The sequence below is a fragment of the Gavia stellata genome, chromosome 6 (genome assembly GCF_030936135.1).
Source record: "Gavia stellata isolate bGavSte3 chromosome 6, bGavSte3.hap2, whole genome shotgun sequence".
Lineage (NCBI taxonomy): Eukaryota > Metazoa > Chordata > Aves > Gaviiformes > Gaviidae > Gavia > Gavia stellata.
Genome location: NC_082599.1, coordinates 7974162 through 7995340, shown reverse-complemented (window position 1 = coordinate 7995340; position 21179 = coordinate 7974162). Strand labels below are relative to the sequence as shown.

The 21179-nt window shown below is 38.2% G+C and overlaps 1 protein-coding gene across 1 annotated transcript in view; it reads left to right on the top strand.

Moving 5' to 3' along the window:
• KMT2C (lysine methyltransferase 2C) overlaps positions 1-21179 on the top strand; it is a 205568-nt gene that overhangs the window by 118019 nt on the left and 66370 nt on the right. The window contains exons 14-20 of the mRNA XM_059818961.1: positions 9506-9625; positions 12057-12173; positions 16536-16637; positions 16813-16917; positions 18086-18267; positions 19048-19212; positions 19811-19920. Of these exons, the coding sequence (XP_059674944.1) occupies positions 9506-9625; positions 12057-12173; positions 16536-16637; positions 16813-16917; positions 18086-18267; positions 19048-19212; positions 19811-19920 (901 nt within the window). The remainder of the gene's footprint in view (positions 1-9505; positions 9626-12056; positions 12174-16535; positions 16638-16812; positions 16918-18085; positions 18268-19047; positions 19213-19810; positions 19921-21179) is intronic.

The following is a 21179-nucleotide window of genomic DNA, read 5'->3' as shown; positions in this document are numbered from 1 at the left end:
GAAGAGGGGTGGCGTTCTTAGGCAATCTAAAATGAATTCAGGTTTTCTGTTGGGGAAGTTTATTTGTCTTCTGACGTGTTCCAGTAAGAGTTGTATTTATTTTTCTGTGCAACTTGCCCCTGTTCTGCATGGGAACCAGCGTCATGATACTGGTAATAAAATTAGTTAACCACTAGAGAACCCACTCAGGAAGACATGAAGGCTGACCCCAATTGTAAATGCCTGTAGCAGAATAGATATGCATCTTAAAAAACAAACAAAAAAATCAGCTGTAAAAGTAGCAATTTGTATATTCTATGTACAAGAGTATCGACATTAACCTCTTAATACGTGGTGTGAGTAATGCAAATAAAAGAGTTGAATTACAGTTCATCAGTCAGGTGTAACACAAGACCCTAGCTGAGATGCTAAATCAATATAATCTGTTTAACAGTTTGCAAATTATATTTTAAAATAAAAAGGTAGTTAGCAGCTTAGCAGTACCAGTTGTAGAATTGGACCAGTTACTTGTAAAATTCATGATCTGTCTTGTAAAAGTATGTTGGAAGTCTATGAAGGTTTCTTTTGATTTTGATTATCTTTGTCTTGTACTTCAAACACCTATAAAGTGGCAACTTTTGTGAAGCGAATACCAATTTTCTGGTAAGAAAATCACGTGCATACTTTGTTTTAAGTCCCGGTTCACTTTCTTGCTTTCCATTGATTATTTAGTTTTAGCACAGATCGGCACCTTGTGGAAAGCAACGAAAAATTGTCTTGAGTAAGGACTGAAAAAAAATGAAGGCCCTGTGGATACTTGATTAGTGAAAAATATACACTTTTTCTGACCATTAATCTAAATTCAGCTTAACTAGGTGGGGATTTGGGCTTTGGGATCTTTTTCAGACTCTTCATCAGTCAGTTTTTACTTTTGTTCATCTCATTTTCCACGTTGGACATGAAGATACAAGTCTCGTACCTGTAGATAATGTGTCTTTTGAAAAAAGAGAAAAAGCTTGTCTATAATAGATGTTTTCTAAAACCAGCTTTATTATTAGGACCTTACTTATGCTTCCTCTGAGTTTAGGAATTCTGTGTTTATTTTGCTGCAGTTAGATTTTTCCAGGTCACTGTGCAGTAAGGTATATATCATATTTGCAGAAGTATGTATATGCTTTAAGCAGTGACAAAATTATCTCCGGTGCTGTAAGTTTGCCGTGTTAACTTCCTGCTCTGGGCCTTTGCTGAGGGACTGAAACCTCTCAAATGATCGTCTGTAGAGTATAAATAAAGAGATTTAGAAATGTCCAGTTACAGGTAGGTGCTTTCCTTTGGAGCAATATGTAATTGGACAAATCCATGATAGGCAAAGCATGTGCTTAAATGTTTTAGCCTTTGAATTGCACACAGAAATTGGTTTAGGTTTGGGGGTTTTTTAATTAGTATTTTTGCTCTAAATGTGCAGTTTTTTTAAAGAATTGTGTACATTTCTGAATCAAGAGTTGTGGATAGGAGCAGAAGCCTCTAAATGTATTTGATTGTCAACAAACACCTTGTGTTTTTATCTAATTCTGCTCAATTTATGTCATCTTAAAAAGTACACTTTACACATAGTGATCTTTTTGTTAATATTTGTTCTAGTTCTCAGGAGAAAAAATGCTACATTTTTCTGATATTTGCGCCAGCAGCCCTATATATGAGTTTCTTGATAAGCAACTCATTATGTATGATTTTAGAAACTGATTCACAAATTGGCAAAAGAAAGAAGCCTCATAGCTGTAACTGTAATCTTCCTTCTGACATTCTCTCTTGCCTGCCATCAATGTTCTCCAGACGCTTATGTGTGTCGGAGTCTGGCTTGGTTTCCTGTTACAGGACAGTTCTCTGGGGCAGGTTTGAAGGCAAGTAAGCAGGTTTTCACCAGGTATAAAACCAAAGAATTAAGACCTTTTGTTCTTTTGTGTCATGCTCTACAGACACTTCAAAATGGATGTTTTCTCACAATTTTGGCTTAGGGAGAGCATCATATTGGGCAGGTGTTGGCAGCTGAGAAAAGTGCTGCTTTCTGCCATTCCATCTTAATTTTCTATGCCAAGTGTGGGCTCACTGCTGAAGAAGGGACATAAACTTATTTTAAAACATTTTAGCCTAACACAGTGTTTCAGTGCTTGTCTGTCTGAAGATGATCACGTTGATCCAAAACAAATAAAAAGTGAGGAAAACAATTCTGAGGAAAAAATGCTTCTATGAAGTTATAGGTATAGCAGTTTGGAATAAACCAGGCCATGCGTGGTTCTTCTCTGGGTGTCACTGAAGAAGATTTGCCTTCTCAAAAGCAGGTTAATTTTGTAAGTCTGAGGTCTGCTTCTTTCTGTTTAAAAAATAACATTAATGCTGTTGTGTTGCTTTGTGTCAGGACCTAGGTTACGTGATACAAATGTTACCTTGCAGCTGGGTGATATCTTAGCAAGGTGTCTTACAGGGCAGTGAAATTACAGAGAAAAGTTACACGAGCAGGATTGGGTTATTTTTATTGATTAAAGAGGTTGTGGCTCCTATACTTGGTAAAGCTAACATTGGCTCCACAGTCGCTTTCTTTTGTTGCACGAAGGAACTGTCATTGCAGAACTGGCTGCTTGTCCAGGACTGCACAGGTTTAAAATACATACTTCATAAAGAGTCTGATTACTCTGTGGACCCCAAAGACAAGTCAACATTAGCCAGTTTCCATAGATGGCAATATTCTTCACTTTCTCCTAGAAGATTTAAATGTTTTAATACCTAGTTTACCTTATTGTAATGTCCTGTTCCTGCTTAAAAAATAATAATAAAAAAAAATCCATTGCAATGGGGTTATGGAACTTCGTAGGAAGAAGACTAGGAAAAAAATTTCTCTGGAACCTGAATATATTGCTCCTCAATTTTAAAAGAGGCATACTTCACTGGAGTCAGTGGAGTCCATGGAAAGCAATAGTTTTTTGATTTGGATTTGTTTTCATTAGATTTAATATATTGTGCTGGGCAGTAGGACGAATGATTATCCTTTTCTTCAAATTCTATTGATACAATTGCTAATAAAATATATTTGAATAATTTATTCACTTTAGCTATTGAATACAAAGTTATGCATAATCTGAAGTGATTTCCTGTATTGGATCTTAGTAGTTTGCATTTGTAATAGGCTTTAGTGATGTGTAACACCACTACATCACTCCTATTTTGAAAGGACTAAAACCCATCTCACAAACCGTAAAGACAATATCCTGTTTAAGAAGGCTTCATGAGTCCCTTCCAGGGCTGCACTATCAGTGTCACTGTCATCACTACCCCTCTCCCCCCTAGCATTTTTGCAGGCATCACTATTTTGGTTAGAAGCAACAGGAGAAAATCCATCTTCTAATCAAAAGGGGTACTATGTATAAATCAATATAAGAACACCTGTCAGTAAAGTGCACTTCTGCTAACAGTGTTTGTTAGGATAGCATATTATCCGTACCTTCAGCTACAGGTAAGCTTTAAACCTGCATCCAGCCCAGTGAGAGGACCCTCTATCTGCCAGGCTTAGCATTTCACTGACTTCCCATGGGTTTTGGTCCATGGGCTGTCTCTTTTCTGTTTCTGTTATCTTACTCTGTAATGGAGCCAAATTGGTTTTCAGATATATCCGAAAGATAGTTGTTCCTAGATCAGAGATACTCGCTAGTAGCTGCCGGCGTGATAAAGTTTTTATAGTGCTGTCCTCAGAGTTGTGTCTGTACAATGTCTTCTCCATGGAATATGCAGATTCTCCACCCTTGCCTACGAACTGCAGATTTGTGCTGAGGGCAGGACCTCTCTTCAATCTTTTTCATATTTCTTTTTTTCTGAAGTAGTAGTCTTAAAAGAAATTATTGTGTAAGTTTATTAATGACTAATCTGACGTATAACTAGTTTGAAATAAATCTTCACAAGGAAAATGGGTATTTTTTTCTGTGGAGGTATACTTTAAATGGTATTGGGTATAGTCTACGTGTAGTTATTATATTATTCTGTGTATAGTTAGGTAGTTGAAATAGTTGTTTTTGCAACAGTACCGTGTACTGGAAAGTGTAATATGAAGTCGGTAAATGGAGGGCATTACAACATATGCAGGATTGTAAGACTGGTAGGCAAAGAGGTGAGAATAGTCTGTAGAGTAATATTGAATAGAAAATAATAACCTACTGTTTTTGTTTTATCCTAAGTATTATTTTAGAATGCATTCCATGGAAAATACTATTATTAGAGGTATTTAACTTTCATCATGAAGATATTAGTGATCACTATTATACGGCTCCCTATATATTTCTAGGTGTTTTAAGAGATTTTTCTAAAATGACACTGAAAAATGCAAAGCGCTGTGATGGGTTCGGATGTATGTTCTTTCTTGGGTATAATGGCTTTTTTGCTGTCTTCAATTACATGGTACCACTAAGTACATTGTTGTAGTGGTAGATGTAGGAAAAAAAGATCAAAAAGAATCTTTTTCCAGGATTAGTTTTTGTTGGGTTTTATGTTTTTTTTATGAAGGGAGCTATATTTTGAACAGATTAAATTTTGTTCACAACTCTAAAATTACATTAAATATTAAAATGCAAATCCAGATTTGTGCACTTGTGATTGCAGTAGATTTCGTAAAGCACTAAGCTGCCAAACACAGTCAGTGGTAATTTAGTGAGATCTCCTGACCCTTGCTGACATTGGGTTTCCTTTTGTTATAATTTACTTGCAGCTGTGTTGTTCGATTTCAAGGACTCAAGAATATGATGGAGAATTAGAACTTCCTGTTTCTGTCATAGTACATAATTATTGCCGTGGTTCTGATGTAAATGAACTGAATAGAACTTTCCTTTCACTGTTGTGTGGCAGTAGGCATTAATTAAAAGCCAAAATATAATTAATGCATCTCTTTGATGTAATTCATTTGTTCATAGTATTGTGGAAGCGTGTGTTTTTAATTAAGTTTATCTGACCAAGAATTCAAATGTTTCTGATCTACAATAAAACTTGGATTAAATTTCCAATTTAATTCTTAACAATATGGTTCATGAATCATATACAATTCATTTTGTTTTGCAAGACCGAATATTTCATATTCAGATTTAATATTCTATTAGCTTTTTAATCTTTTGAATATACTTAATCACTAGAGAAGTGTATCTTCTTAAAAGGAAAATAATTTTGTACGTCCCAAATAAGAGTAGGTAGTTTTAGTTGTTGATTAAGTATTTTCAGCATGTTCGAGATCTTGAATTTTGACCTTTATCCAGCATGTCCTCCCTTACAGATTGATGTAAAGATTGTTTCTACGATAGACAGGTTTTCTTTGTGTTGCTACACAGATTTTCTTCTAGTTGCCATATTATAAGAACAATTACTATGCATTATGAATTTTAGAAATACAGGGAAACTGTAACTAAAATTGAATGAAATTTTTAATTTTATCATGTTAAAATGGAACATTCTTTGACATTAAAAATGTGGCTAGAATAGTAAAGTTGAATTTCCTATTGTCACTAACCTCCTGATATAGTTGCTACCTTGTGTGACAGTACTTAGTAAAAACATGAGATTTCGACAGAGAACTGATTAATAAGCTACAGTCCTCTTGATATAGCAAAATCAGACTTCAGTCTTGCCATTTCTGCCTGGTGGAAGTTGTTGTGGGCTTGAGGAGTGGGATTCACCCAACTGCAGATACCTGCAGTATTAAAGATCTGCTGTAGTCACCTTGAGGCTCCCATTAGAGTCACTGGAGAGAAGTAGGGGCACGTAGGGTGAGACTAATCTGACACCTTCCATCCCATGTGGTGAGTTGCCTTCTGCAAGCACCCATTTCCCTTTGCTGACTGGCAGGGAGCCCGGGGTGGTTCAGCACAGGTAGAGGCTGGCGTGTGTTTCAGAGGAGTCACTCCAGGAATGTGTTTGGTAGGTGTATCAAGCCTCCGTTTCTGTGGAAGTTTCCTTGCTTTCTTACCACCTGTTTCCGACTTGGTGTAATTGTGCACATGTTATGACGTGAATGTTATGCCCTTCTGTCCATCCCTCTCTAGCTTTGCGTGTACAGAAGGTTTCTGCTCAACACTATTCCCCTGTTAGAGGTTGTTGATCCTTTTGACCTGCTGAGTTGTCTGCGTGATGACCATCTAACTGAAGTCAAGCAAAAAACCGGGATAGCAAAATCTTACAATATAAGCTGTTTAATCAAGCATACTCACTTTAACCCAAGTGCAGGTGAGCAGTTGCTGGCACTAGCAGTTCAGCTGGAGTATTTTTTGGAAGCACCTTGGCAGAGGGAGGACAATGATGGGAAGTTGAAAACACAGAGTTAATCTTCTGGCCACTGAGCGGTTTGTAGGTTTTGTGTCTGCATACGCCCTTGTGCAGACAAACTTGTAAAGTGGTGGGGGTTTTGGTTTTTTTGGTTTGTTTTTGGTTTTGTTGTGGGGGTTTTTTTAAGTGCTATATTGTCCATATTCCCTTTCCCATGCAGGCATAACTAAACTCCTAGAAAGCAGATTTATACTGAATACCACTGTGACCACAATGTGGGTTGTACCACTTGGGCAGTGTTGGCATTTTTAAAATGCAGCTTTTATGCGTAATTAGACTTTTAGGTCGCTGACAAACTTTTTCTTTTGGATCTGTTATACCTGTTTGGATACTGAGCTATCTGAGCAGCCATAGGTTACTGCCTACCCAGCTCTGCAAGCAGAAGGCGTCACGTAAGCTCATGTGCTCGAGGGTGAGCAAGATGTTGGCTCATACTCACCTTTATCAGCAGATTGAGCTAACCTGGCTGTGCCTTATGTGGATTAGGGAGGTCTTGCCTGTGATCCTTCTGGCCTGAAATCAGTTGAAGGCTAACCCTATTTTCAGTCAGCACAGCTGTTAGCAAAATACCTATTTGCAGTCTGAGACGAATATATCTTTTGATGAGTTGTTGATTCCAAAGAAACTGTTTCCCACACATTCTTGGAATTACAGAATCATAGAATTTTTTAGATTGGAAAAGACCTTTAAGATCATCAAGTCCAACCATTAACCTAACACTGCTAAGTCCACCACTAAACCATGTCCCTAAGCGCCACATGTCTTTTGAATACCTCCAGGGATGGTGACTCAACCACGTCCCTGGGCAGCCTGTTCCAATGCCTGACAACACTTTCAGTGAAGAAATTTTTCCTAATATCCAGTCTAAACCTCCCCTGGTGAAACTTGAGGCCATTTCCTCTTCTATTACTTGTCACCTGGGAGGAGAGACCAGCACCGACCTCTCTACAGCCTCCTTTCAGGTAATTGTAGAGAACGATGAGGTCTCCCCTCAGCCTCCTCTCCTCCAGGCTAAACAACCCCACTTCTCTCACCCTCTCCCCGTAAGACTTGTGCTCCAGACCCCTCACCAGCTTCGTCGCCCTTCTCTGGACATGCTCCAGCACCTCAATGTCCTCCTTGTAGTGAGGGGCCCAAAACTGAACACAGGATTCGAGTTGTGGCCTCACGAGCACCGAGTACAGGGGCACGGTCACCTCCCTACTCCTGCTGGCCACACTATTTCTGATACAGGCCAGGGTGCCGTTGGCCTTCTTGGCCACCTGGGCACACTGCTGGCTCATCTTCAGCCGGCTGTCAATCAACACCCCCAGGTCCTTTTCTGCGGGGCAGCTTTCCAGCCACTCGTCCCCAAACCTGTAGCGTTGCCTGGGGTTGTTGTGACCCAAGTGCAGGACCCGGCACTTGGCCTTGTTGAACCTCATAGAGTTGGCCTCGGCCCATCCATCCAGCCTGTCCAGATCCCTCTGCAGAGCCTTCTGACCCTCGAGCAGATCAACACTCCCGCCCAACTTAGTGTCATCTGCAAACTTGCTGAGGGAGCACTCAATCCCCTCATCCAGATCATTGATAAAGATATTAAACAAAACTGGCCCCAGTACTGAGCCCTGGGGAACAGTGATATCACTCAGGATCATCTGTTCCATAATCTTCCTCGGCACCGAGGTCAGGCTGACAGACCTGTAGTTCCCCGGATCCTTCTTCTGGTCCTTCTTGAAGATGGGCGTCACGTTTGCCTAACCTCCAGTCTGCTGGGACCTCCCCAGTTAGCCAGGACTGCTGGTAGGTGATGGAAAGTGGCTTGGGGAGCTCTTCCACCACCTCCTTCAGTACCCTTGGGCAGATCCCATCCGGTCCCATAGACTTGTGGGTGTCTAAGTGGTGTAGCAGATTGCTAACCATTTCTTGATGGAGAATATTTCATTTCAGAAAAAACCCACATTTTGCAAAGCTGTCTCGTTTTTCTTAATGCTTATTATTGTATAGACTAGTATTCAAAGGAGTAAATGTGTTTGGGCTTGCCCATGTGAGCAGTTATGCATGTGTGAATAGTTGGGACTATATTAGTATGCATGAGGTTATTCTGTATCATCCATGCGCTTCTACTGCTGATGTCATTCTCGAGAAGGGAAACCTATACTTTTCATCTGTTTTACTTCTCATCTTGGTATTCATTATTTCTTGCTTTCACAGACTTAGAATTAGGAAAACATATTATCCTATAAGTAATCTAATTTGTAAATATAGAATGAAGTCATTTATTAAGTCATTGATGGCTGTCTCCTGCAGCCTTTACTCAGGGTTCGAGGAAGTCTTCCACAGATTTTAATGTGTATGAGGAACTTCAGCCTTTTTTTTCTTGTCCATTTTAGCATTTTCTTCTTGTTTTGCCATATTGCTCATGACAGAGTTATACAATGTCTCGCCATGATGGGAACTATATAAATAGGGACAACAATCAATTAGTTTAAACGAGTTTGTAGGTATACCATATGGTTGTATATTATTACATGTATATAATAACGTATTAAAAATATATACCATACTGTAACATGAAAACACGGGGGTGAAAAAAACTTAGTAGTGGGGTTTTATAATGGTTTATTAGTGGCAAACGTGCAGGAAAGAGCTACTTTGTTAATTACCATGGCTATTTTTCTTTTCTTTTTTTCCAATGCTTTATTTATATTACTTTTGATTCACACGCTTCTGAAACTAGTTGTTGCTGTGATTGTTAATAGTTTAGACTCAAAAGTCAACTAAGGCCATCTATTCTTTCAGAATGTGATTTGAGGTGTAAAAGGGTATGTTACCATCTCAAACTACTGTCTTCCTCATTTGCTGCAATAAATTTAGGGGTATTATTTGTTGTTGTTACAATTGATTGCTTTTGATTTGTATTATGCTTTGTTTATAAAACTCATTTTGATATACTTAACCATCTGCTGGAGGTGAATATTTGTTTCAGTGTATGTTTCAATGATAACCTAAAAACTTCCCACCTTCCTCTCACTCAGTGAACTAATTGACTGCTTAACATAGAAATGCCTATGCCTGCATGTGCTTTGCTTTTCAGATTTTTTTTTTGTTGTTGCTTGCTTTTTTCTTTTTTTCTTTTTTTTTTTTTTACGTTGCGAAGTTTTATACATCTATTTTCTCACCTACCGTATCCTAGGGGGCTTGGAGTACCAATAATACAGTCAGCCCACCTTCCTGGTCCCCAGACATTTCAGAAGGTCGGGACATTTTTAAATCCAGACAGCTTCCTGGCAGTGCCATTTGGAGCATCAAAGTGGTAAATAACTTGAATTTATTTTCATGTATCCGTTGCTATCTTTCTGCTGTAGAGACTAGTGATGAAATTCTGTATCTCACAACTGAATAAATCTTTCATTGTATTACTGTTTAAGGCCTTTAAAAATTACTGAAACTCTGGAGCTTTCAGGTTAAAAAAATGTATGCGTTCCAGAGTGTACAGTATGATGGCATTGCCCTGATTTTGAGTGGCAAAGAATAGCTTGTATTACCAATCTTTTGTATGTGTTTAGTACATCACTTTTTGTGGTTGGCTTTACGTAGCTGTCAAAATAAATTACCTGAGAAGGAGAATGTCCTTAAGACTGGCAGTAAGGTAAGCCAGGCACGGAAAGGAGCAGGGATCTGAAGGCTGGCTTGAATTTGTTGCTGTGGAGAAATCTTGCAGAGTGGCTTCAAAGTGACATCATTTTTAGCTTATGGGGGAATAAATAAAAACTTTCCTACCTGATTAGATGGACCAAAGCTTGCATCCACAGTGACGTTTACCATTAAAAACACCTGAAGAAACTGAGTGGAATTATTATTTTTAAATAAAGGCAAAAAAGGTGAATGATGAAACTCTGGCAAATAGCTGTAGCTTCCCAATGATTTATTTTCATCTCACTTTAACTCTCATGCTAATTTTATTTTAATTTGACATTAGCTTAGCTTTTGCTGCTTCAAGCATTAATTTTCAGCTTAATATTCAGCATTAACATTGATACAAGTATGTGCTTATTCCTGTTACTAGTTGTGTGAAAATAACAATACTGATACGTGGTCCGAAACAGACAAAATACGAAACATGTCAGAAGAGTTTACATCTTAAAAAAATGATGCTTGTATGTCCTGTGTGTGCATATGTATTAACTCCATATATATGTAAGGACAACTTTTTTCGTTTCACCTTAGTACATGTAAATACTCAAGCCGTCAGTAGCATCCTTCCTTTCAGTTACTAAAATAGCACTGTGTTACATTTCCTCGCTGTGTAAGAGTAAGTCAATTTAATTTCTCTTTCCATTAATAGATGGATGTTAATAAAATTTTAACATTGGGATGTTGGATTTTCCCTTTAATTATGACCATAAACTTCTATATCTTCTTTAAAACAGGAGTTGGCATATTTGAAAAATATTGTTGGTAATATTGAGCCCATAGAGCTGCTTTCCATCCAGGGAACTCCTGTCTGCATCAGTAAAGACTGTTCATGTCTGTTGGCGACACCATCCCCAAGGAGCTTTGTGGTTCCGTCAACATTGTTTTATTGAGTATATGTTTTGTCTTGGTATTAAAAGTAGTTTCCAGCAAACGTTTGGGTACAGACACCGTATCTAGCTACTTGGTGGATGGAGTTGGGCTATATTAGGAGCCGAGATTATTCACAAATTTGAAATGCAATAAATAATCTCATTGCTTATTTCATAGTATGCTTATTTGAGCATATACCATAATTATCGTCATTTACACAGATTAGAGGCTCTGAAACATGTTGTGAAGGTGTCTGACATACCAGCCAGAACTCAGGGACATTGTCAATATGTTCTTTTTCTCTGTGGAAAAATATTAATGAGGATTAGGGGTCCTCTTTGTGGTTAGTTAATTTTGAAATAAAAAAAACACATCACGAAATTCAAACTAAATCACAGTATTAACATAAGGTAATTATTATTAAAAACATGCTTGCTTTTCCACAGTTGATTGTAGTTGAACATACTGTGAGTATTCCAGAGCACACAACACTGCAACCGTATGTCTGCATGTAAGATAAGGAAGGGGGAAAAAGAAGCTGTCTGAAAATGAGTGGATATTTTGTAAGAAAAACATTGTATTATGGGAAACGTTGATTGAGCGTGATAGATGTAATTAATATAAAAAGCCCTCTCTGTATCTGCTGAATTAAGAGAGTTTGGTGGAGCCAGCTCCTGCCTTGTGAGCAGGATTGAGTCCTAATACATTCCAGTGTTTACTTGATTATTCGTAGCATCAGAAAAGCATCTATGATTGCAAGTAATCGAGTGTCCAGACCCTATTCAGAAGTCCCATGACTGTCTGAGCTGACTGTTTAAAAAGAAAAGAAAAATGAGTCGTAGAATAGAGAATATTTATTCTGGATACTTGGTAACTGGGGGGAAAAAATACATTTCTGTATTTCCAGTTATTCCTGAGCAGAAAATAAACATTTCTGGTTTTGGCTGCTTTCTCACTGGTGATAAAGGTGATCATACTATGTCATGTAAGTAGTTAAAGGTGTTTCACAATGGTTTATGTAGTGATGTAATGACTATGGCCTAGTGTGCTCATAATGCAGTTGAAATCATAGGGTGGTTTTTTACTTATGTTTTTCTCTAGATGCATTGAACAAGCTTGAATCCCATATAACAAAAGAACTTCAGGTCGCATTTAAATTGTTATCTTATATTGAATAGGGCCGTGGATCAGGATTCCCAGGGAAGCGGAGGCCACGTGGTGCAGGTCTTTCAGGAAGAGGCGGCAGAGGTAGATCAAAACTGAAAAATGGAGTTGGGACTGTAGTCATTCCAGGGGTAAGAACATTTATTTTCGAGTTATATTGCACTCTGTTAATGTAACATGATTTTATTCAGCTATAATTATTGTATTAAAATACTGTATAAAACTAAAGAGCACTAAAAAGCAGAGGTACTTGATAAAGCCTGGCTATTATTAAGTGTTTGTAATGAAAAATTAGAGCCCTGTAGCTTAATGGACCTGAAGCAATTTTATGCTGCTCTTGCCACTTAAGGGGACAACTACTGGGAGGCTTAGAGTACTCCTTCCATTTCCTTGGGTGGAAAACATGCTGGGTAAAGGCAGCACTCACTGGAACAACAGAAAAGGAGAGAGCAAGGCTTGTGCATAAGAATGTAACAGCAGCCATAGGAGATCAGACCAGAGGCTCCTCTACCCAGGGAAGCAGAACTGAGTGCTGGGGGAAGAGTGCAGAAACAGAAGAGGCCTAGAGAAGGAGACACTTCAACAGTTTGTGGCTTGGGGACTTGCTGAACAGGAGGTGGCATTTTTGTCTTGGGCAGCCTGTGTTGGAGCTTTCTTTCATAAATTTGTCTATTCATTTTTAAAAACTTCTGGAAACCATGTTAACTTTTAAGTTCTACAGCTCATCAGCCTGTTGTTTTAAATTGCTGCCTGCTGGTTTCACAGCCTGCTCCTTAGTGCTCTTCAGAAGAGGCGGTGGAGAGTTGTTTTCTATTCACCTCCACCCACGCCACTCAGTTTCTATAGATCTCCATCCTTTTCCTTCCACTCTTTCCTTCCCATTCTGGAGAATCCCAATATTCTGAGTTGTTCCTTTTATGGAAGCTATTCCATATTTTTGATCATCCTTGTCAGTTGTTTTTGTCATGTTCATTTTTTTACTTTGTGGACTCTCATCTGCCCATTTATAGCCCAGCACTCAGCTTTATGAAGTTCTTGTGCAGTTCTTCAGTTGTCTTCCGTTTTTTATTACTCTGAAGATCTTAATACTGTTGGCAAGCTTTGTCACCTTGCTCCTAGCTTGATTTTTCAGATTGCGCACGAGTGTGTTGAACACTACAGCCTCTTAGCAGACATCCCCTATCAGATTTGCACTAGTGCTGTTCTCCCACATAGAAAATTGATAATTTATTCTACTCTTTATTTCGTGTCTTCTGTCAATATAGGGACCATTTCTCTAATTCTGTGTCAGTTTACCTTTTTCTAAGGAGCATTGGCAAAGGACTTTGCCAAAAGAATTTGGTAATGAAATAAGTTACATCAATCAGATTTCCCTGTCCCCAGGCTTGCTGAGAGCTCTGATAGATCTTGATTTACCATAGTTAAAGCTTCCTTGACTCTTTAACAAAGTCTAATATATATCAGCGTGGCTGCAAGTTCTCTGTTGTGATCAGATGTCTCATATTCTGTAGGACGGTACACAGCTTCCCCTCAGAAACTTTTGAGAAAATGGTAGTTCAATTTGCCATCTCCCATTCCTACAGCACTGAAGTGATTCTAAGCAAGTCGTTGCTCACTGCAATTGATAGTTAAGCTATTTCATACTTGGAGTCCTTTTAAAACTCTTAAATCTTACACAGTCCCGATCTGCTCCTCATAAGAAGAGGGGTTTTGGTATGAAAAACTGTTGGAAATCTGGACTGCAAAAAATTAATAGTTTTTTTCCTGCTACGGACTTGGTTTATTTGAACATACCTTTTAAGGTTTGATTATCAATCAGCCCTGTGGATTTTGAAAGGCATCCTGTTCCTGATGTTCAGAGGAGGACTAACTCATTTTTTATGTCTTTATGAAGTAATTATTCAGACTCTCTTTAGAGCGGCTTTTTTGTGTTCTAACATACAATCTGTTTCAGTTTATACAGCGCTGTGCCACTTTTTGCTGGCTGCATAATAATTTCTGGGAATACTCTAATATTTGTGATCTGGGAAAGGAACAAACATCTCTATCATTGTTCCCTTTTAAACATTTGAATGGTCAAGATTCATAAGCAAATACATAATTTTAAATTTAAAGGATGAATTCCGCTCAGGCTAGTCATAGGTACCTTGTTGAATTGGAGGCATTCACATAATTATTTAGTCCTCAGCACAGGAAAGACATGAACCTGTTGGAGTGGGTCCAGAGGAGGGCCACAAAAATGGTCAGAGGGTTGGAGCACCCCTCCTATGAGGACAGGCTGAGAGAGTTGGGCTTGTTCAGCCTGGAGAAGAGAAGGCTCCGGGGAGACCTTATTGCGGCCTTTCAATACTTAAAGGGGGTTTGTAAGAAAGATGGGGACAAACTTTTTAATAGGGTCTGTAGCGACAGGACAAGGGGTAATGGTTTTAAACTAAAAGAGGGTAGATTTAGACTAGCTATAAGGAAGATTTTTTTTACAATGAGGGTGGTGAAACACTGGCACACGTTGCCCAGAGAGGTGGTAGATGCCCCATCCCTGGAAACATTCAAGGTCAGGTTGGACGGGGCTCTGAGCAGCCTGATCTAGTTGGAGATGTCCCTGCTTGTTGCAAGGGGGTTGGACTAAATGACCTTTAAAGGTCCCTTCCAACCCCAACTATTCTATGATTCTATGTTACAAAGCACAAATTTATACTTCAAGGGAAGTTGGGTTTTACAGAACAAACTCTTAAAATTTTTTGTAACTGAATAGAGGTTACTGAGTTTGGTAAATTGCTATAAATACAAAATGGACATCACTCTCCACAATTTCCTATAGAAATTTAACCTTTTGACTCATCAAGTAAATGGTAGCTTCAGAGTTAGAGAGCAGAGATGTGGCTATCTTGTGATAGAGAAGATGAAGGCAACAATACCAAGAGATCAGCCTTTTGCCAGATAAATGTTTGAAATGGGAGTATTTTCAGCCCCTTTGCACAAACTGATTCTTCCTCAGCATGAGATTATCACCAGTGGACAACTACACAAATTTGGAAATATCTTGGTATATTATGGGAATGGGTAAGAGGGTGGGTACAGGTCAACTCAAGCTGGGTCACGGCTGGCATTAAGTAAGCATCAAAATTGCAGGGATTCAGTCCTTCAAATACTGCTCTTTTGTATGTGAAAGCAATCCCAAGAACTTTGCGAAACCTGTGGAAATAACATGCGAGGGAAAAGCTCTCCCTGAATGTATCAAGAGGTGTTTCATCTGTTTTTTGGTTATTTAGTTAGTTATAGCTGCAGTGCTCTCAACCATACAGTAATTAAAATGCATTAACGATATATCCCCTTTTTAGCTGTTTCTCAGTAAATGCTGATTTTTCAGCAACAGTGTATCAGAAGGATTCCTGTAGCTGTTGTAACGGTATTTAGATTTGCCTCTAGAGTGATGTTTGGATTTGTAAAATACTTAAATTATTATTTAAACAAAACTATCTGTGTAAGACTTAAACTGTATTTAAAACAATCCACATTTATAAAATTAGAACATCTGGTAAAACAAGGTTATATTTCTCTATCATGCATTTGTTCTTTTATATAGAACTGTGTGCTCTTCCAAACTTCCATGGCTGCTACTGGTTCAGAGAGTAAATAGTTAGGCGTCTTAATTAGAATTCATGGATAGCAAATTCTGCATAGCAAGATTTGCATGGAAGTCAGAACACAGTTGAAGTCTCTTTTGCATGTTTTTTTTTCCTGAGAAGCTATATGTACATGTATATGCTGAATTAATAAAGGGAAGGTCAGAATAACAATCTCTTGATCAAAAAGAGAACGACAATCTACAGTAAGAGCTTATGGATTGAGATCAAAACAGCCATTGCAAGTTCAGTGCAAGTTTTTATGGGCAGGATAGATTAGCCTCATAAAGAAACTGCTTACGGAGAGTATCTTAGCTCTTGTAACTTTAGAACACTTGCTTATTCCTCTAACATACTTGGAACATTAGCTAAACCACATTTTAAGCAATATGGGACAAATTACATTTCTGCAATTGCTCTTTGAATTAATACTCAAAAGTATGTCGCTGCAATTAACTTTGATGAGAAGAACTTCAGTGTTTATATGAAGGGAACAGAGCAGACTGGTCACAGTATGACAATTTCTGCTTAGTGATTTATATTTTTTCTTAGACTACCTCTTCCCTTCCATTTCCATTTTGAAGTGCAATGGGGTAATGTGTAAAGGTGAACGAAGGAGAGGAAGGGAATGTGTCTGTAAAACTGAAATAGTGATGATGCTTGTACTGATGTGAAAATGTGAATTAATATAGTGATTTCTGATGAAGGTAGCTTTTATGAAAGTTCATACTGTATAAATAAATATTTGCAAAGCTTGTATTCTCTGGTACTATTAAAAATTAACATATTGAGAGAATTAAGTTTCATCTTGTCTCATGTCTCAGAAAATGTGATGTTCTTGCTATTTATGTTTTGTGGTCTTTTTAATAGGTCACAACTATGGATATTTCAGCTAACAAAGATGAGGAAGAAAACTCAATGCATAATACAGTTGTCCTCTTCTCTAACAGCGACAAGTTCACTCTCCATCAGGTTAGGATAATAGTTACTGTATTTTCACTTTGTTTCTCTGCTTTTAGTTAGAAAAAAGTAAATGAATGCTCCTTAGGAGTTAAATTACACAGCAAGCTAGTTGGATTTTACAGTTACATGTTTTCAGAATTTAGTGTCTGACATGTTGAAAATCTGCTCTTCTCTATCGTTTCAGGATATGTGCGTAGTTTGTGGGAGTTTTGGCCAAGGTGCTGAGGGCAGGTTGCTTGCCTGTTCTCAGTGTGGTCAGTGTTACCATCCATACTGTGTCAGTATTAAGGTGAGTGCTTTTGTTACATAAAAAAATTAACTTGATTACACTGTTTTCATATTGTACTTCAATAGCACTACGCTGCCTTTGGTTTTGTGGTAATTAGGGAAGTCATTAACTTGTTAGATATTCATCAGCTAATGTGACGATTATTTGTATGCGACTTGTGAAAGACTTTAATTAAATGTCATTTTATAGTATGCATCGCCTCAAGAGAAATTAACCTTTTTGTAATTCTGCAACCATAAATAGCACTGATTATCCAGCAGTTGGTTAAAATAACAGTTTGAGATATAAGCTTAAAACCTAAATACAAGCAGAATTAAAAACAAAGGAAAAAAGTATACTGCATCTTCATTTACTAGGGGCATAAGGTTTAGTTGATTCAATTTGTCTGTTGGCTGTCAGAGTTGACAGCAGTTGGAGTGGTTAATTAATACATTTTACATTCATTAGTCTAGGAGAGAATGTGTGAAAATTAAATTTGAATGGTATGAGATGACTTAGCAAGCACATAATAAGCTATTTACTGCAATATATACGCTATATACTCTATTGTTTATTATGTAAGTACATCAATGTAAAAATGGGATTTTTTTAAACATGTCACAAAACTTCATTTTAAATGTACTTTACAAAATGCCATATGTGTATTTCATGCAACTATAATTTGGCTTTGTGTTTATATACTACTCTTACATTAGCTATTAATTACAATAGATCAGTCGTTTGCTTCAGATGACTAAAACCCCAGCCCTGGTTATCACAGATAATTTAGGAACGATACTGTATTTAAATTGAGCTGAATCCTGGCTTTACTATGTAGCTGAAAAAAAGCAGCTTTATGTTCTTCTTCTTCCCTACTGAACCAGCTACTCCTGTAAGGAGTAAACTGTCCTAGATGTAGATCCAGTGCAGTATATATTCTCTGGTATGCTTGTTTATCTGAAGAAATTATATTCTGGAACAGTATCAGCTATCAGTAATTATAGTTCTTTTCTGTTTAATCCATTCCCATTTATTGAAGCTTCAGAAAGTCTAATTGATAAACAGCTACTTGTGATGTGGATAGTGTGCACAGAAGAGCATCCTATGCTCTGCTAGCCAGACCTTAATTTGTACAACGATCGCACTTGATAGAGCAGTTTTCAAATAATTTTCACCTTGCCATTTGCAGATTACTAAAGTGGTGCTTAGCAAAGGTTGGAGGTGCCTGGAGTGCACAGTGTGTGAAGCCTGTGGGAAGGCGACAGACCCAGGAAGACTGCTTCTCTGTGATGACTGTGACATCAGCTACCACACATACTGTTTAGATCCGCCCCTGCAGACAGTTCCAAAGGGAGGCTGGAAGTGCAAATGGTGTGTTTGGTTCTGGGGTCAGAAATATTGACTGCTGGCCTCTTTGGTTTCGTTTTGTCACTTCATATTTGCAGTGTCAGTTGAATTGTAATAATGTTTTAATTGTACTTGAGTCCGGTGTATTAAACAGAGCAAACAAAATACTCCTCAATTGTTTCATTGAATTATCAATTTAATAGGGAAACTGTTATCTCCTCTTAATACTGTTTCTTCATGCGAAAAACCAAAGGAGTAGAGGTGGACAAAAATTTTCTTTTGAAACTCTTAGCCAAAAAAAATCCAATTTGCATTCTTTGGACCATTCATGTCAATGTTCAGTTGGAAAAATGAATGGGTACTTCACCAAATTGTTCTCAAAATAAAACCCTCTGAAAACTATTAGTTTTACCAGGGTGAAACACAGATGGACTAAACCTCTCACATGGTTAAGTCTCCATATCTCAAAGTGAATGGCAACTGGAAGCAGGGACTCCTTTGACTTGTTGAGCTGTTAGAAACACCCATCTGCCTGTTTTTGCAGATTGAAGGGAATTCTTACTTAGGAACTTTCTTTTAAAAGTATGAAAAAGATTGGTAATGTTCAAAATCTAAATAATACTATTTTCATTCAATTAAAATATTGTTTGACCTGAAATGAGTTCTGCCTCCCGTGCCCCCCCCCCCCCAATGGTTAGTGATGTAAACTTAATTACTCACCCAGTTCTAAGTGGGAGGGTTTTAAAGCCACAAAATAATCTTCCTGTGAACTGAAAGTAATAGATTATTTTGTCTGTTCTGCAGGTGTGTTTGGTGCAGACACTGTGGAGCAACTTCTCCAGGTTTAAGATGTGAATGGCAAAATAATTACACACAGTGTGCTCCCTGCGCAAGTTTGTCTACCTGTCCAATCTGCTATCGCACTTACAGGGATGAAGAGCTTATAATTCAGTGTAGACAATGTGATCGGTAAGGATTTCTAATATTTTACAGGTTTTTCCTGTTTAAGGCTTATTTTAATTTTTTTCCCCTAATGTAAAAGCATAAAGATGAAGGGAGTGGTCTTGTAGTAAAGAGCACTCGATTGAGTCTCAGAAGTCTCTTATTAGTTCAGTCCTAGTTGTACCACAGACTTAACTATACGACTCTGGGCAAATTAATTAATCACTCTGTGCTTCATTTTCCCCCTCTGAAAAAACAAAACTAATTTACCTCGCAAGGCTATTGTTGTGAGGCTAAATCTAGATTGCATTGTATGAAGCTAGTAGTTGAAATTATTGCAATATAGGGAGAAAATTATAATACTAAGACATATTTGTTTCCGGGACATTGTTTTATAGAGATTTCCTTCCTGTGAAGGAAAATAGGTAATCTGATACTGTATATACAGTATTTAGCACACACCACCGTAGGGGAATGCTATATATGGAGAACCTGATTCATCATTACTCCCTAAAAGAATTTAAACAAGTATTCACATTTACTTGGACCATATACTGATATTTGGGTCTCCTAAAACACCACATATTTCCTTTAAATTGTATTTTTTCCCCCACTTAATTTCTAGATGGATGCATGCAATCTGTCAGAACTTAAACACAGAGGAGGAAGTGGAAAACATAGCTGATATGGGTTTTGACTGTACCATTTGTAGGCCATACATACCACCAACAAACGGTAAGAAGACAATTGAAACCAATGGCAGGATTGCACACTGCAATAAATAGGTTTGGGAATGTGTTACGGTTCTTTTCTCTGGTGGAGATTGGGCTCATGGTAGAAGCAAGATTTTTCGTGTTTATTTTAAGGGCCTTCTGGAAGTCTCCTCAGCTCTTTCGTACCCTCTAGTGATGGGCTGCAAGGCCAAAGAAATCCTAGCAGGGGGAATTCTGGAGAGATTTATTGAAGATAATTTGGGTAAATGACTACAAGCATTTGGTATTGAAAGGGTAAAAGGCACCTCACTTTGTCAAGTGGAAGGAAGAAAGCCCAGTTGTCTGAAGTTATTAACTGCAGAAGAATCTGAAAATCAATTCCAAGCTGAAAAACTTTCTATATCTCAGTACTTTGAGGCCGTCTGAAGCAGCAGGAGCTGTAACAGTAGTCCATATAAGCATTTTTCCCCTCCTCCCTCATGTTTTATTAAAGCCACTCCCTCAGCTCTCCCGGTATTTAAGACCAGTGCTTCCCTCCCTAGCTGCGGTCTTTGAAAGAATTCACCATACTTTCCTGCTCGGGAGTTGCCGCTTTGTTGTTAGTTAAAAAGTATAGTTCTTTCTGGTGAACATTGCTCTTCTCCACACATGTTACCAGTGAATAGATATACCAACTTCCTCATTAGTCTGTATTATGTAGTTCTGTAGCAGTGGTACTTCAGGAGCTGAGGTTACTGCAGTTTTTTTTCTCTTTAAGCACAGCTACAGCATTTGTTTCTGTGGGATGGTACTGGTTAATGTTGTTGTGAGTGGCCTGTCAGCAATTAGGTTGGCCTGTTACATGATTGATGTTCTTGCTGGAAGAGTGGTATCCCAGGTCTGTTTTCTCTGCATGTCAGCTCACAGGAGCTTCTGCTTCAGTCCGCTACTTTAACAGAGCGTTGACACCTATAGCCATTTTTAGCACGTTGAAGTGCTTAGATTAACCCTTTCTTGGGGTATCATGAGAGTATGGTAGGAGGAAGGTACAAGAACTAAGCAAATGTTTCAAGAAATGTGCGTATCTGCCAAAAAGGTGGCGGTAAGATGGGCTTTCCTGATCAAGATTGAAGATCTCATGAGGTGTGTGTTCAGGAGGTCTGCCAAGAAAAGTTCAATAGAGCATCTAACGGCCCTTTACATTGGCATGTCCTCATAACGGTGTGGCAGTAATTGTAACTTACTGACGTGACCTTGGAGGTTTATATACTCTCTTGTCAACTACACATGGTTGTGGAACAC